This window comes from Penicillium odoratum (genome assembly GCF_028828045.1).
Source record: "Penicillium odoratum strain IBT 22623 chromosome Unknown utg000006l_segment0_segment0, whole genome shotgun sequence".
In the NCBI taxonomy this organism is placed as follows: domain Eukaryota; kingdom Fungi; phylum Ascomycota; class Eurotiomycetes; order Eurotiales; family Aspergillaceae; genus Penicillium; species Penicillium odoratum.
This window is the reverse complement of record NW_026643148.1, coordinates 1,243,049-1,254,688: the sequence shown is the minus strand read 5'-3', so window position 1 is coordinate 1,254,688 and position 11,640 is coordinate 1,243,049. Positions and strand designations below refer to the sequence as shown.

Below are 11,640 nucleotides of genomic sequence, written 5' to 3'. Positions count from 1 at the left end.
CGCTGATGGCATGCAGTGGCCGGGGTCTAAGCTTGAAGATTGGATAGAGGTAAAGTTTCGATAGTCACGGCACGTGTGGTGGAAGGTAGTTGGAATAGGTAACGTTGGAGTAGGTAAGGTTAATGGCAAGGATGGAGGTGTTAAGGTTTGGAACAGCAAGTATTAGGAGTGATGATCGATAGAGAGAAGGACGTGAGCGTGAGCGTGAGCGTAGAGAAATTCTCTAGGTCGAGATCAGAATGACAGATTTAATGCAGGAAGACTTCAGATCTGGGGGAAACGCAGTGGAGAGGAACATCGTCATATGCACGAGGGGAAGGAAGTTGATCTAGACCGCTCCCGTTCTTCTCCACTAACGGCTTCACCATTTTGATTTTGATTTACGTTTTTGTCAGGGAAATTCAAGGATTCTATAAATTTACAGCTGGAATTTTACAATTCTGTAATTCTCTAGTTTTGCTGGTAAATATATATGTATACAGCTCACTTAGGGGCATCGGGCCACGCAGGATAAACCATGGGCAGAGCATCCGGACTTTGATCAGGCCAATTAGTACGGAGAGTGTTCATCAGTTCAGAACTAACAATACGGTATCCAGAAGGCGTCAAATGCAGTCCTAAATATCAGTCAGTATGAACCGCAACTCATACAAAATCGGAGAAACGCACCGTCGGTGAAAAGAGCACTGAACGCCTCGCTATTGGGCGCGTCTCGGGATCCAATGAGAGGTTGTCCATTTTTCCAGCCAACCGAGGCCGTGAATGCAGACCATATATCCACGACTGGGATGTTCAGCGAAGCACCAACCTCCTTCATTGCCTCGGCGTAGGTCTTGGTGATAGCAGCAGTGCGGCTAGGGTGAACAGTGTTCTTCTCGTTGTCAAATCCCTCCAGTTGATACTCATTAACTGGAGGTGGAGTAATGAGAATGATGTGAGGGCTCTGAGCAAGCATTGCCGGGTGCTGAATTATTTGTCTCAGGTTCTCCTTGTACTGCTCCAGAGGGACATGCTGATTGTGCCCAGGGACTGCCGCGTCATTGGCGCCGAAGAAAATGGCCTGTCAATTGCATTAGTTAACCTTAGAATACTGTATGACTGACTGAAATGGGACTTACTATAAATCGCACAGTAGCAGTTTCAGGTGACGGGAAGAACTTCGGAAAGACCTTGATGGCATGGGCGGTAGAGTATCCCCTGTGGGTTGTTAGGCGATTCCAACTTTAGACTATTGAATGCTCACGAGAATCCACGATTAAGCACATCCAACTTGCGGCAGTATACTATAAAAAGAGTTCAATGTTAGCAAATCAATCTTGTCTCAATTTCGTCTCAAACAGCATATTTTATGTATATATAGAACATACCATCTTGCAATGCTGGCTGGAAGCCAAACCCCAGGTCCTGGCTACAGGACATCTGGGTGATCGAGTCCCCAAAAAGAAGAAACTGATCATATGGCTTAGCAAAATCCTCAGACACAGTCATGATGAGGATATATAATCTTCTATATAGAGAGCAAACAAAGAGAATGCGAAGCTGTTGAGAGGATATAGGCCTTTTAAAAGGAACGGAGGTGGGGTTATGCTCCGTGGACAAAATGGTGTTATCTGTTCAATCTTTTTAGCTTGGTTTCTCCACCAATTGACATGCAGAATGGCTTGAATCTCCCACACTTGCACTGTTTTTACATAATCTTCATAATTCTATCTAGATCTCTTAAACTCAAAGCGAAAGTAGAAATTGTAGACACAGTTGAAAGAACTAAGAAAGTAGCTATAAACCAGACCAATCAGAATCCTGATTTCGTTGATCACGTAACGACTGCGTGATAGATCTAATGCACGTTTAATCCTCAATCTGCCGAGGGCTGTCATGGCTACGGCCCAAAGCTTATAAGCGATCGGGTATCAATTATATATCACCAAGATTAGTATAGATCCACAAGCAATGTCTGCCCAAGTCATGTCTTTGCACATTTGCACAAGCCACCGCCTCTTTGAGGACCTTGAGACCCACCGCCAAGTGATCGACTTGGCGGTGATCAGCATGTTGGACCAGGTGGCGGATATCACGCTGCAAAATGTCTCAGTGGAGTGTTAAGGTCCTTGTGGATTTGTGTAGTAGCTGCTTCTGTAAGAGTCACTCGTCCGAACTTGTTGCCTAGAAGCATTAGTAAGATTCTAATATAAACCGCTCAGGCTGACAGTACTGTGACATATTGAGTACATCCAGCATCACGGGGAAGATCCCCGCATTAAACCTTCGCGCCTCCTTTTGTTACTCCAATAAGATGATGTGATCTACTCCGGAGGAACGGCTTTCCGTAGAATGGTATCCCGACCAAGGGAGAGGAGTTCCGAAGACGTAGCAGACATGAGAGAAAGCTAAACATGTCATAGATCAAATCAAATCGAATTGAATATGCATCCATGACCGCGAAATAAACAATGAAATATATTAACTAGCGAATGATGTGGAGTAAGGGATTTGATATGCGGTGGGTCTGCCTCACCTGACGCGTCCCATCATCTGCCCGCACTGAACTTGCTCTTTTTAGAGCTGTTAACAACTGCCCAGGTCATCTCTGAGGGCCATGACTTCTGGTAAGTTGAATTCTTTCTTGTACATCATATTCTATTCATCAAATGTGACCCCTTGCCCCTGAATATCGGGAGTCGCACTCGGGTCTTAACGGCATCTAACTCCTTATCTTCAGGCGCCGACAATACGAAGCATAGACGCTTCTGAATCACACAATGCCTCGTTCTGTCCCACAATGTTCATCCTCACAGGGTGAACCGGACGAGGCCCAAATCAACACCCCGTCCTCCCGCACAGCTCCCCCATCACCAACCGCTCACCGCCGCCGAAGCTACCTCTCCGAAGAACACACGGGTTACCAATCACTGGACTCGCATCTTGAAATCACCGAAGTCACCAGTCTCCTAGGTCTCCCAGAAGACCCACAGCGTCAAGTACCGCGACGCTCATATACGAGTATCTCCGGGACCTCGGGTCCGGAATCACTGCGGTATCTCCTAGGTGCGGGGAACCTTCGTCGCAAAGGAAACCACAGCCGGGCGAATTCCACAAAGAGACGATTCAGTCGACGGAGTAGCTTTGGAGAGGAGGAAATTGAGGACGCAGATCGCCCAGCAAGCTTACCGCCATCAACGAAGAACGGTCTGACAGCGTCATCGTTCCTGGACGAACGTACCTGGTATGATCAGTTCACCTCAACGGATTGGGTACATGATAGCATTGCCGATGGAGCTCGCCTGCGTCTACTGCGGCGCCGCAAGGATCTCCGGGGTAGGCTGCTGTCATGGTTCGATGGCGCGCAGGGGTGGATTCTCGTGGCCTTGACTGGCTGCATCACGGCTGCGATTGCCTATTTCGTGGATGTGTCGGAGGATAGAATGTTTGATGCGAAGATCGGATTTTGTACTTCTCGCTGGTTTGACAGTCGCACCACATGCTGCAATGGAGCATCGGAGTGTGACACATGGCGAACGTGGGCACAGATCTTCAGGTCTTCTGGAACGGATGATCGCTGGGTGGACTTTCTCATGTTTGTGGTCTGGGTTGTTGTCCTCGCGATGATCTCATGTGCTCTTACCCTTCTCACGAAGACGGTCGTTCCATCTTCTATTTCTTTGTCCACTCTCGATGAAAATCTTGGGGCCGATGCGCGCGGGACCTATAGCGATGTTGCTGGTTTGGGCTCGCCCCACTCGCTGACTGACGCTCATGGATCATTCCCCAACGCTCCCCCACGCCCGGCAATGGTTTACTATTCGGCTGCTGGTAGTGGAGTCGCCGAGGTTAAGGTGATCAACAGTGGTTTTGTCCTCCATGGATATCTGGGATTGAAAACTTTAGTTATCAAGACTATTGCTTTGATCTTTAGTGTTTCATCTGGACTGAGTCTTGGAAAGGAAGGCCCTTACGTCCACATTGCCACCTGTGTAGGTAACATTGCTTGTCGACTGTTTGCCAAGTACAACCAAAATGATGGCAAACGACGAGAGGTGCTGAGTGCTAGTGCGGCGAGTGGTGTGGCCGTTGCCTTTGGTGCACCCATTGGTGGTGTCCTTTTCAGCCTGGAAGAAGTCAGCTACTACTTCCCGCCAAAGACTCTCTTCAGAACCTTCTTCTGTTGTATTGCTGCTACTCTATCCCTGAAATTCCTCAACCCTTACGGCACGGGAAAGGTCGTTCTGTTCCAAGTGAGGTATCTCACGGATTGGGAATTTTTTGAACTCTTCATCTTCATTTTCCTTGGTATACTGGGCGGTGCAGCTGGTGCACTATTCATCAAAGCTTCCAGCTTATGGGCACGTTCGTTTCGTCGAATCCCCGCGATCAAACACTGGCCGATGCTAGAAGTGTTCCTTGTGGCACTTTTAACCGGCATGGTCAGCTTTTGGAACCGGTATACCAAATTGCCTGTTACCGAGCTTTTGCTAGAGCTGACCAGTCCCTGTGAGCACGTTTCTAAGGATGGTACGGGACTATGTCCTCCTGAGGAGGGTATACTGGAAACTATCCAGTATCTCCTGGCTGCATTCATCATTAAGAGCTTTTTAACCGTTGTTACATTTGGAATCAAGGTACCAGCAGGTATTTACGTTCCATCTATGGTGGTCGGTGGCCTGATGGGTCGAATTGTTGGCCACGTCGTTCAATACTGGGTAGCGAAGAACCCAACATTTTTCTTGTTCAACTCCTGTCCTGCTGTTCCTGGCATGGAGTCATGTGTGACTCCGGGCGTCTATGCACTAGTCGCCGCAGGCGCCGTTATGTGCGGAGTGACTCGACTGTCAGTGACGTTGGCTGTGATTCTTTTCGAATTGACAGGAAGTTTGGACCATGTGCTTCCATTTTCACTGGCGGTCCTTTGCGCAAAATGGACGGCAGACGCGATAGAGCCTAATAGTATCTATGTAAGATATCGCCTGATCTTCTTTGCATCTAAAAACAACATATCTAACCGTGGACAGGATTTCCTTACCGATATGAACGCCTATCCATTCCTTGACAGCAAACTTCAACCACTGAGCGATGCCGAGCTGGGTGATATCGTCCGACCTGTGCGTGAAAATCGCATTATCGATATCTCCAACTCACCATTTGTCGCCGCAACGGAACTCCGCTTGAAACTGGAACATCTGTTGATGGCTGGTGAAATTGATAGCGGTCTGCCAATTCTGCGGGAAGGTGTGTTGGCGGGACTGATTCCGGCTCCAGATCTGGAGTTTGCACTTGACACTCTTGAAGATGAGGCAAACACTCTTTGTCTGATGGCGATGGATGCTTCTATTGCAGTCTATGACAGTGACAACGAAGATACCCTGCAGGAAGACTTCACGCGTTACATTGATCCTGTAAGTGGATGATCCTTTGCTGTTGTTTCCCTATGCTAATATGTAAACCAGGCTCCGATTGCCCTGGACGTGCATTCTCCTATTGATTTAGTTTACCAGTGCTTTGCCAAGTTGGGCTTACGATATCTTTGTGTGCTTCAGAATGGCCAATATGCCGGCCTGGTACACAAAAAGGCATTTGTCAAATTTATGAAGCAGAACGAGTAGATACGATCTGCCCTAGTGGTTGATTGCATGAGATTTTCTATTTGAGCCTGGCGTTCTTTGATTGGCGGGGTTTTCTTTTTTATTTGACATTTTGCATAGCATTGCACATTCCCTCATTTTGTATTTGCCTTAGATTGTAGGCAATGTCTATAGATTCATCGCGCATAGCCATTTGTCATTCTGATTTGAATTTATTGATCAAGTTCAGGGCATTGCATCTTTTCCTTCTGGCTCTTTTATTGAGAACGAAATATTATTCAATGATATACACCATACTTGTATGCAAATAATCAGATCCTACTCTATCGATCCAACCTCTCAAACCCAACCATCTGAACCTCAACCTCCCCCTCCCTCTTCCATTCCCCAGAAACCTCTTCCCCAACCCACTCCGTCAACTCCTCAGGGCTGGCACTCCTCCACCCATTCCGCTCATCCATCCCATCCAATGGCCAAAACGTATCACACTCAAACGGCACCTCAACCCCATCCTCCCCCTTCCTTACAACATTAGTCATAACAACCCTAACGGGCCTCGGAGAAGCAAACTGCATCCTCAACGCAGCCCCATAAATCTCCGCACCACCAATGACAAAGATCTTCCCCAACCCAGCCCCATAGACAGAATCCAACTCAGAAAGCGCAGCGTCCAAGCTCGGCGTCACAATCGCATCCGTAATAGGTTCAGGCTCCTCCGCCGCACCAGCAGCAACCTCCACAGCCTTAGCATTGGCAGCCATCTTCGCCTTCCTCGCCTCCAATTCCCGCAAAACCCCCTCACGCACAGAGCCAGATGTATCACGCGTGATAACCACGCTAATCCGCTTCGCAAGCGGGCGAAGGTGTTTCGGGACCGAGTCGTAGGTTTTCCGCCCCATTATTATGGCATTTGTGGTTCCCCGGGGTGCGCGTGATGTTACGCGTGCGAAGAAGCTCATGTCGGCTTTGATGCGGGGCCAGGGGAGGGTGCCTTTCAGGCCGATTCCAAGACGCGTTTCATCTGTGGGTGTGGACGCGATGCGGATTGGGGTTGTCGCGACGATTAGGGTGAGAGGGAGGGAGGAGGAGATTGAGTGGGTTTTTGGTGGTAGCATTTTGGGATTGAGGGCCTGATTTTAATTTCGTGCCTTGGTCTTTGGTCTTTGGCCTTTTGCGTAGTTGGTTTGCTTTAGTAGAATGCTTGTAGAGATGGGGAAGAGAGAAAAGTTGTTTATCTCATTGCTTATCGGCCCCGCGTGGGGTTGATGTTGGAAGAGTCATGCATCAACTACTAGTATGCTATACACATCAATTTTCTACGCGTATCTTGGGTAATGCTACTATTTAATGCCGGTTTGTAGGAAGCATCAAACTCGAGTGCGTACGCAATAAAAGATTGCTAAGTATCGTGTACATAAGAGCAACAATGAATCAACGAATTAATTTCTTTCCTAATGACAGGTAAATTTCTAACGCCCTGAATCCCTCAAATGCCCATAACGCCTGTAGATCATAAATCCCAATGCAATATGCCTCGAATGCCCTATTATTCGGGAGACAGCTTCGAAAGTTGACCTGCTTCCACTGCCTTTTGCACAGCAAGTACATCTTCTTCCAGCTTCTCGCGGCGTTCCACATCCCGATCATCTTCACCAACTTCGTCGAGTTTGCCGAATAGCCACATTTCCTTCATGGTTCGGGTCAATGAGAGAATATCCTCGGCAGCGCGGATCTGCAGAGTAGAATTGAATTAGTACGTTGGAACAAAGACAAAAGGGGAACAGACGCCTGAAAATGAGATAGATGTATCTTTCAGGTCTTGTTTCAATTGCGGGATAGGCTTACTAGTGCGGTCGATTCCACGTCCAGCTGGTAGGTCTCGACAGCAGTGGCTGTGTGGCTGGTGTTGTTGACCTGGGAAAGATTAGTAACTTGAGGGAGATTTAGTCATGTAAGTGACTTGAGTGAAGTCTTACCGTCGCGGTCGCCATGATGTTCTCGAATCGCTGCAGCAATTGAGAGATATTGGTGTTGATGCGATCTGCCGAGGGTTGGTTTAGTTCGTGGAATCTCTGAATGGGTGCTCAAAAAGGTGACATACTATGCAGAGTCTTGGCGGTAGGCTGGGACTCCATTTTGGCTTGTTCGAGAATTAAGTCATGAAGTTGATCAAGTGAACCAAATTGATGTTCATCAATTTTGTCAACTTCTTCAACTTCAGTGACCGAAGGAAGGTGATCTTCGGCCATCGATAAGCTTAGGCGGTGAGTAATTAGAGTGGGGCCGGTCAAAGTACGACAGGACACAGACAAAGACAAGACACAGACACAGACGAAGATGGAACTTTTATACGTGAAAGAATAATATTTGGACACAAAATACAGCAAGCCATCGTCGGCTCTATTCTCACATTGATCCTGGTCTAAATGGAATTGGCATCACTGATTTGACTATTTATTCAATTGCTCATAGGTAATTATTTTCATGGGTTGGCCGGTATCGCGAAGCTGAGAAGATCTATGATACAATAAGCAGTGCTCATCTAGAGACTTGAATCTCGTTTGTTCACCATTGCAGTAAGTGTAGTTGTTGGCGATTCCACATATCGGCACGCATGGGGGTAGAACAGTCGTTCCAACAAGCTCCAAATTCAAATGAAGGTTCTATAATCTATCGAACGTATTTGGACTAGGCCAAAGTCAGCAAATGCAACTTGCACTTTCTATAGCAGGGTACATACCATAAACCTCTTGTGGAAATCGGAACGCAGCAAATCCTAGAGTACATATTAGTATGCAAGAAGACAGCTGGGGACGGGTAGACTTACGTTGACAAACTCTTTTCCATCTTGCTTCTCGGTGCCTCGAGCTTGGTTCTTGAAAACCACATCATCATCCCAGCGACGCTTCATGTTGAAATCCTGTCCGTTGAGAAGTGGGTTTCCTCGCGCAATGTCGACTTCTCGTTTCTCCTCCTCTTCGGCTGCCCGTTCTTGTTCCTGTAAAGGATTAGAATGAAATCCAAAGTCACCGTTGCTGAGATGCCACGAACCTCTTTCTCTTTCTGCGCCAATCGTTCCTTCTTGATCTGCTCCAACTCGCGCATCAACGCAGCCTCGTCATCATCGTCATCACTGTCCTCCTCTTCACTGCTATCATCTTCTGACCCATCCGAGTCCGCATCTAGGTCGCGTGTCTCTTCTAAAATGCGTCTCCGTTTCGCCTCCGGGTCCTCGATATCGCCCTCCCCATCAGCATCCGCGGGGGCGGACTCGAGCTGTCGTTTCGGGGTTGACTCAGTGGCAGCTGTATTGTCGACGGGAACGCCGTTCTTCTTGGCAAAGTGCGCGGCCTCGGCCTTCAGGAGCTCGGCGCGCAGGTCACGAACCTCGTTGTCGGCATCACCACCTTGTCCGGTTTGTCTGGGCAAGTTAGTAACCGGGTGCGGTCGCGAAGAAGACTTCTACATACCGGAATTTTAAGTGTGTATGCGCGGGGAGAAGTCGCTGGTGGTATGCTGGGCCTCGGAGGGCCTCTTTGCCTTGCGCCTGCTTTCGTTAGTCTATCATTCGGACGTGGAGTCGAGTTGTCCTACCGGATCGAACGTCGGTCTGTGAGCTAAAAGAATGTCAGTTTTCCAGATATCAATCAAAGCATATACGGAATGACGTACCGGTCGTCATATTGTGAGTGGTTTGAGGTGTGAGGTTGAGAAGTGAACTTTGTAGGAAAGCTTGGCGGATATGGATTCCAAGATAAGACAGCCAACTGGACTGATCATGTGATAATCAATATCAGAGTAATGCCTCAGGCATTATTTGTCCTGCCGTCTCACACCGCTATCCATATCCAGTGGACATCCAAAATCTACCCGACAGTTGGCTCCTGGAGGATTAGATGCCAAGGTCACATGAAAATGGGCTATATGATCCATTCCGGATGCTAATAACCATTCGGTCGGTTTCCTATAAAGGTGCCCTATCCCAAAATCCCCGGGATATCATTGGTAGGTCTACATCCTTGGCTTCGGCTCTTCCCGTTGAATGCCGAGCCCTCGGGAACTAGAACGATGCACCGAGTGAGTCGGAGTGATTGTCACTAGATGTTGATTTTTCAGGTCTCGCATAAAACGATTTCTTTCTCTCTAGACTAGTTCCTTGAAAACCATTCATCAACTAAACAGTTTACACCACCAGCTGGTATGAGATACCCTAGGAACCACAATCAATAAATCTGTTGCCATTCACAAGAATCACTCCCCTCTTCTTCATGTCTACTGTGGAGCCATTGTCACATCAGGATCCAGACATACCACCGGAATGGGACTGGGCGAAAGATAAAGAGAACCCCCGCAATTGGTCCCGACTACAAAAGTTCGCTACAGCCTTTACTGTCTGCTCCATCGGCTTTACAACCACAGTCGGAGCATCAATCTACTCTCCCGGACACAATGAAGTAAAGCAGGAATTCAATGTTTCATCCACCGTCTCTCTCTTGCCATTATCTGCATACACTCTTGGTCTTGCATTTGGGCCTGTGATCTCCTCGCCACTATCCGAAGCCTTCGGCCGAAGGTTCGTGTACATGGTTACACTTCCGCTGTTTGATATCTTCATGCTTGCCACAGGACTTACACATGGTATTGCTTCGTTGACGATCTGTCGCTTTTTAGCGGGCTTCTTTGCCGCACCTGGTGTTTCTGTGTCAGCGGCTGTGATATGTGATTTCACTTCACCTGAACATCGGGTTATTCCCCTCGCGGGGTATTATGCTATGCCATGGCTTGGCAGTGCGGTTGGGCCACTTATTGGTGGATTTGTGGTGCAGGCAAAGGGATGGCGCTGGACTTCGTGGGTTGTTCTCATGATGGCGGCGGCTTTTCATCCTCCCGTGTTGTTCTTGCGAGAGTCATTTAAGACGACGATCTTGCAGCGGAAGAACAGGGGAAAAGTAACGGAGGTGAGCGATACATGCAATAGAGAGACTGTGAGTCCGATGCGGATGATACAGACGTTCATAACGTCAACTATCATTAGACCGCTCCATATGCTCATCACCGAGCCTTTGGTGGGGCTTATTTGTATGTACACCGGATTCCAGTTTGTGCTATTATACACTTTTATCGTTGCCAGTCCATGGGTCTTCGAGACTGTCTACGGATTCTCATTGACAAGCCAGAGTCTCTCATTTCTCGGAATGATAAGCGGCTGTATTTTTGCGCCGTTTGTATTTGTTGCCGTTGAATCCTTTCTACGCAGCCACCATCCTCAACCAGAATCATCAGCCTTACACAACGTTGAAAGAAAGCTCCATGCCGCGCTGTATGGGAGCTTTCTACTCCCATTTGCCCTCTTCTGGTTTGCCTGGAGCGCCAGACCTTCCGTCCACTGGATCTGTCCCATCTTCGCCCAAGGAGTGGCTTTCATCTGTACCTACCTTATCTACGTGGCATGCAGCTCGTACATGGTGCAGATATACGGTGCAAAGTATGGCGCCTCCGCTAACGGGGCATCCTCTTTCTCCCGTTATACGCTTTCAGCTGCTTTCCCTCTCTTCGTGACTCAGATGTATGAGGCACTAGGCGTGGGTTGGGCAACGAGTCTTTTGGGGTTCCTGGCGCTGGGCATGGCACCTATTCCGTGGATGTTTTCTCGCTATGGACCTGCTTTCCGGGCTAGGAGTGCATATGAGCATGGTACGTGAATGAATGGCAGTACTATCGGTTTACGAGTTAGAATTAGAGGATAGATCAAATTTAGATGCAAGAAAGCGCTTGTTTTGGTCATTTTCATATCATCGTAACATTATTATACAGTAATTAGCCCATACTTAATCCATTCAAGTAGCATAGCATCACTGGAAGAAGAATACTTCATTGGGTCCAGTACAGGTTGACGCGAGCTTCTTTCGGCGATTTCGGCCGGGATTGAAAAGCCTTCTCGGACCAATAGGCACAATGTCTGGAGGGGTAAAATGGCGGCGAACCAAGCACTCCACCGGAGGACAAATTAGAGCGGCATAATTGGAAGTCTCCAGTGCATGGAAGACAGTAATTGTAGAGCCTG

The 11,640-nt window shown here is 48.0% G+C and overlaps 6 protein-coding genes across 6 annotated transcripts; 2 read left to right on the top strand and 4 right to left on the bottom strand.

Annotated features, from left to right (window-relative positions):
• Positions 1-483: 483 nt before the first annotated feature.
• N7520_008915 (SGNH/GDSL hydrolase family protein) lies at positions 484-1,488 on the bottom strand (the record flags this gene model as incomplete). The annotated part of the gene is made up of 5 exons (XM_057142849.1): positions 484-617; positions 670-1,060; positions 1,119-1,197; positions 1,244-1,283; positions 1,368-1,488. 5 exons carry the CDS (start codon positions 1,486-1,488, stop codon positions 484-486), a joined length of 765 nt encoding a protein of 254 aa, XP_056992137.1.
• A 1,271-nt stretch (positions 1,489-2,759) lies between these two features.
• On the top strand, positions 2,760-5,597 carry N7520_008914 (putative voltage-gated chloride channel (ClcA); the record flags this gene model as incomplete). Its single annotated transcript, XM_057142848.1, has 3 exons — positions 2,760-4,949; positions 5,007-5,390; positions 5,442-5,597. 3 exons carry the CDS (start codon positions 2,760-2,762, stop codon positions 5,595-5,597), a joined length of 2,730 nt encoding a protein of 909 aa, XP_056992136.1.
• Positions 5,598-5,899: 302 nt separating this feature from the next.
• N7520_008913 (dihydrofolate reductase) lies at positions 5,900-6,691 on the bottom strand (the record flags this gene model as incomplete). Its single annotated transcript, XM_057142847.1, has 1 exon — positions 5,900-6,691. One exon carries the CDS (start codon positions 6,689-6,691, stop codon positions 5,900-5,902), a length of 792 nt encoding a protein of 263 aa, XP_056992135.1.
• Positions 6,692-7,122: 431 nt separating this feature from the next.
• N7520_008912 (RNA polymerase II mediator complex head subunit MED22) lies at positions 7,123-7,711 on the bottom strand (the record flags this gene model as incomplete). The annotated part of the gene is made up of 4 exons (XM_057142846.1): positions 7,123-7,308; positions 7,422-7,490; positions 7,553-7,617; positions 7,678-7,711. The coding sequence occupies 4 exons, from the start codon at positions 7,709-7,711 to the stop codon at positions 7,123-7,125; spliced, it is 354 nt and encodes a 117-aa protein (XP_056992134.1).
• Positions 7,712-8,246: 535 nt separating this feature from the next.
• Positions 8,247-9,258, bottom strand: N7520_008911 (spliceosome-associated CWC15 family protein; the record flags this gene model as incomplete). Its single annotated transcript, XM_057142845.1, has 7 exons — positions 8,247-8,264; positions 8,317-8,352; positions 8,404-8,574; positions 8,628-8,997; positions 9,047-9,123; positions 9,171-9,193; positions 9,249-9,258. 7 exons carry the CDS (start codon positions 9,256-9,258, stop codon positions 8,247-8,249), a joined length of 705 nt encoding a protein of 234 aa, XP_056992133.1.
• Positions 9,259-9,844: 586 nt separating this feature from the next.
• N7520_008910 (MFS transporter) lies at positions 9,845-11,278 on the top strand (the record flags this gene model as incomplete). Its single annotated transcript, XM_057142844.1, has 1 exon — positions 9,845-11,278. One exon carries the CDS (start codon positions 9,845-9,847, stop codon positions 11,276-11,278), a length of 1,434 nt encoding a protein of 477 aa, XP_056992132.1.
• Positions 11,279-11,640: the final 362 nt, after the last annotated feature.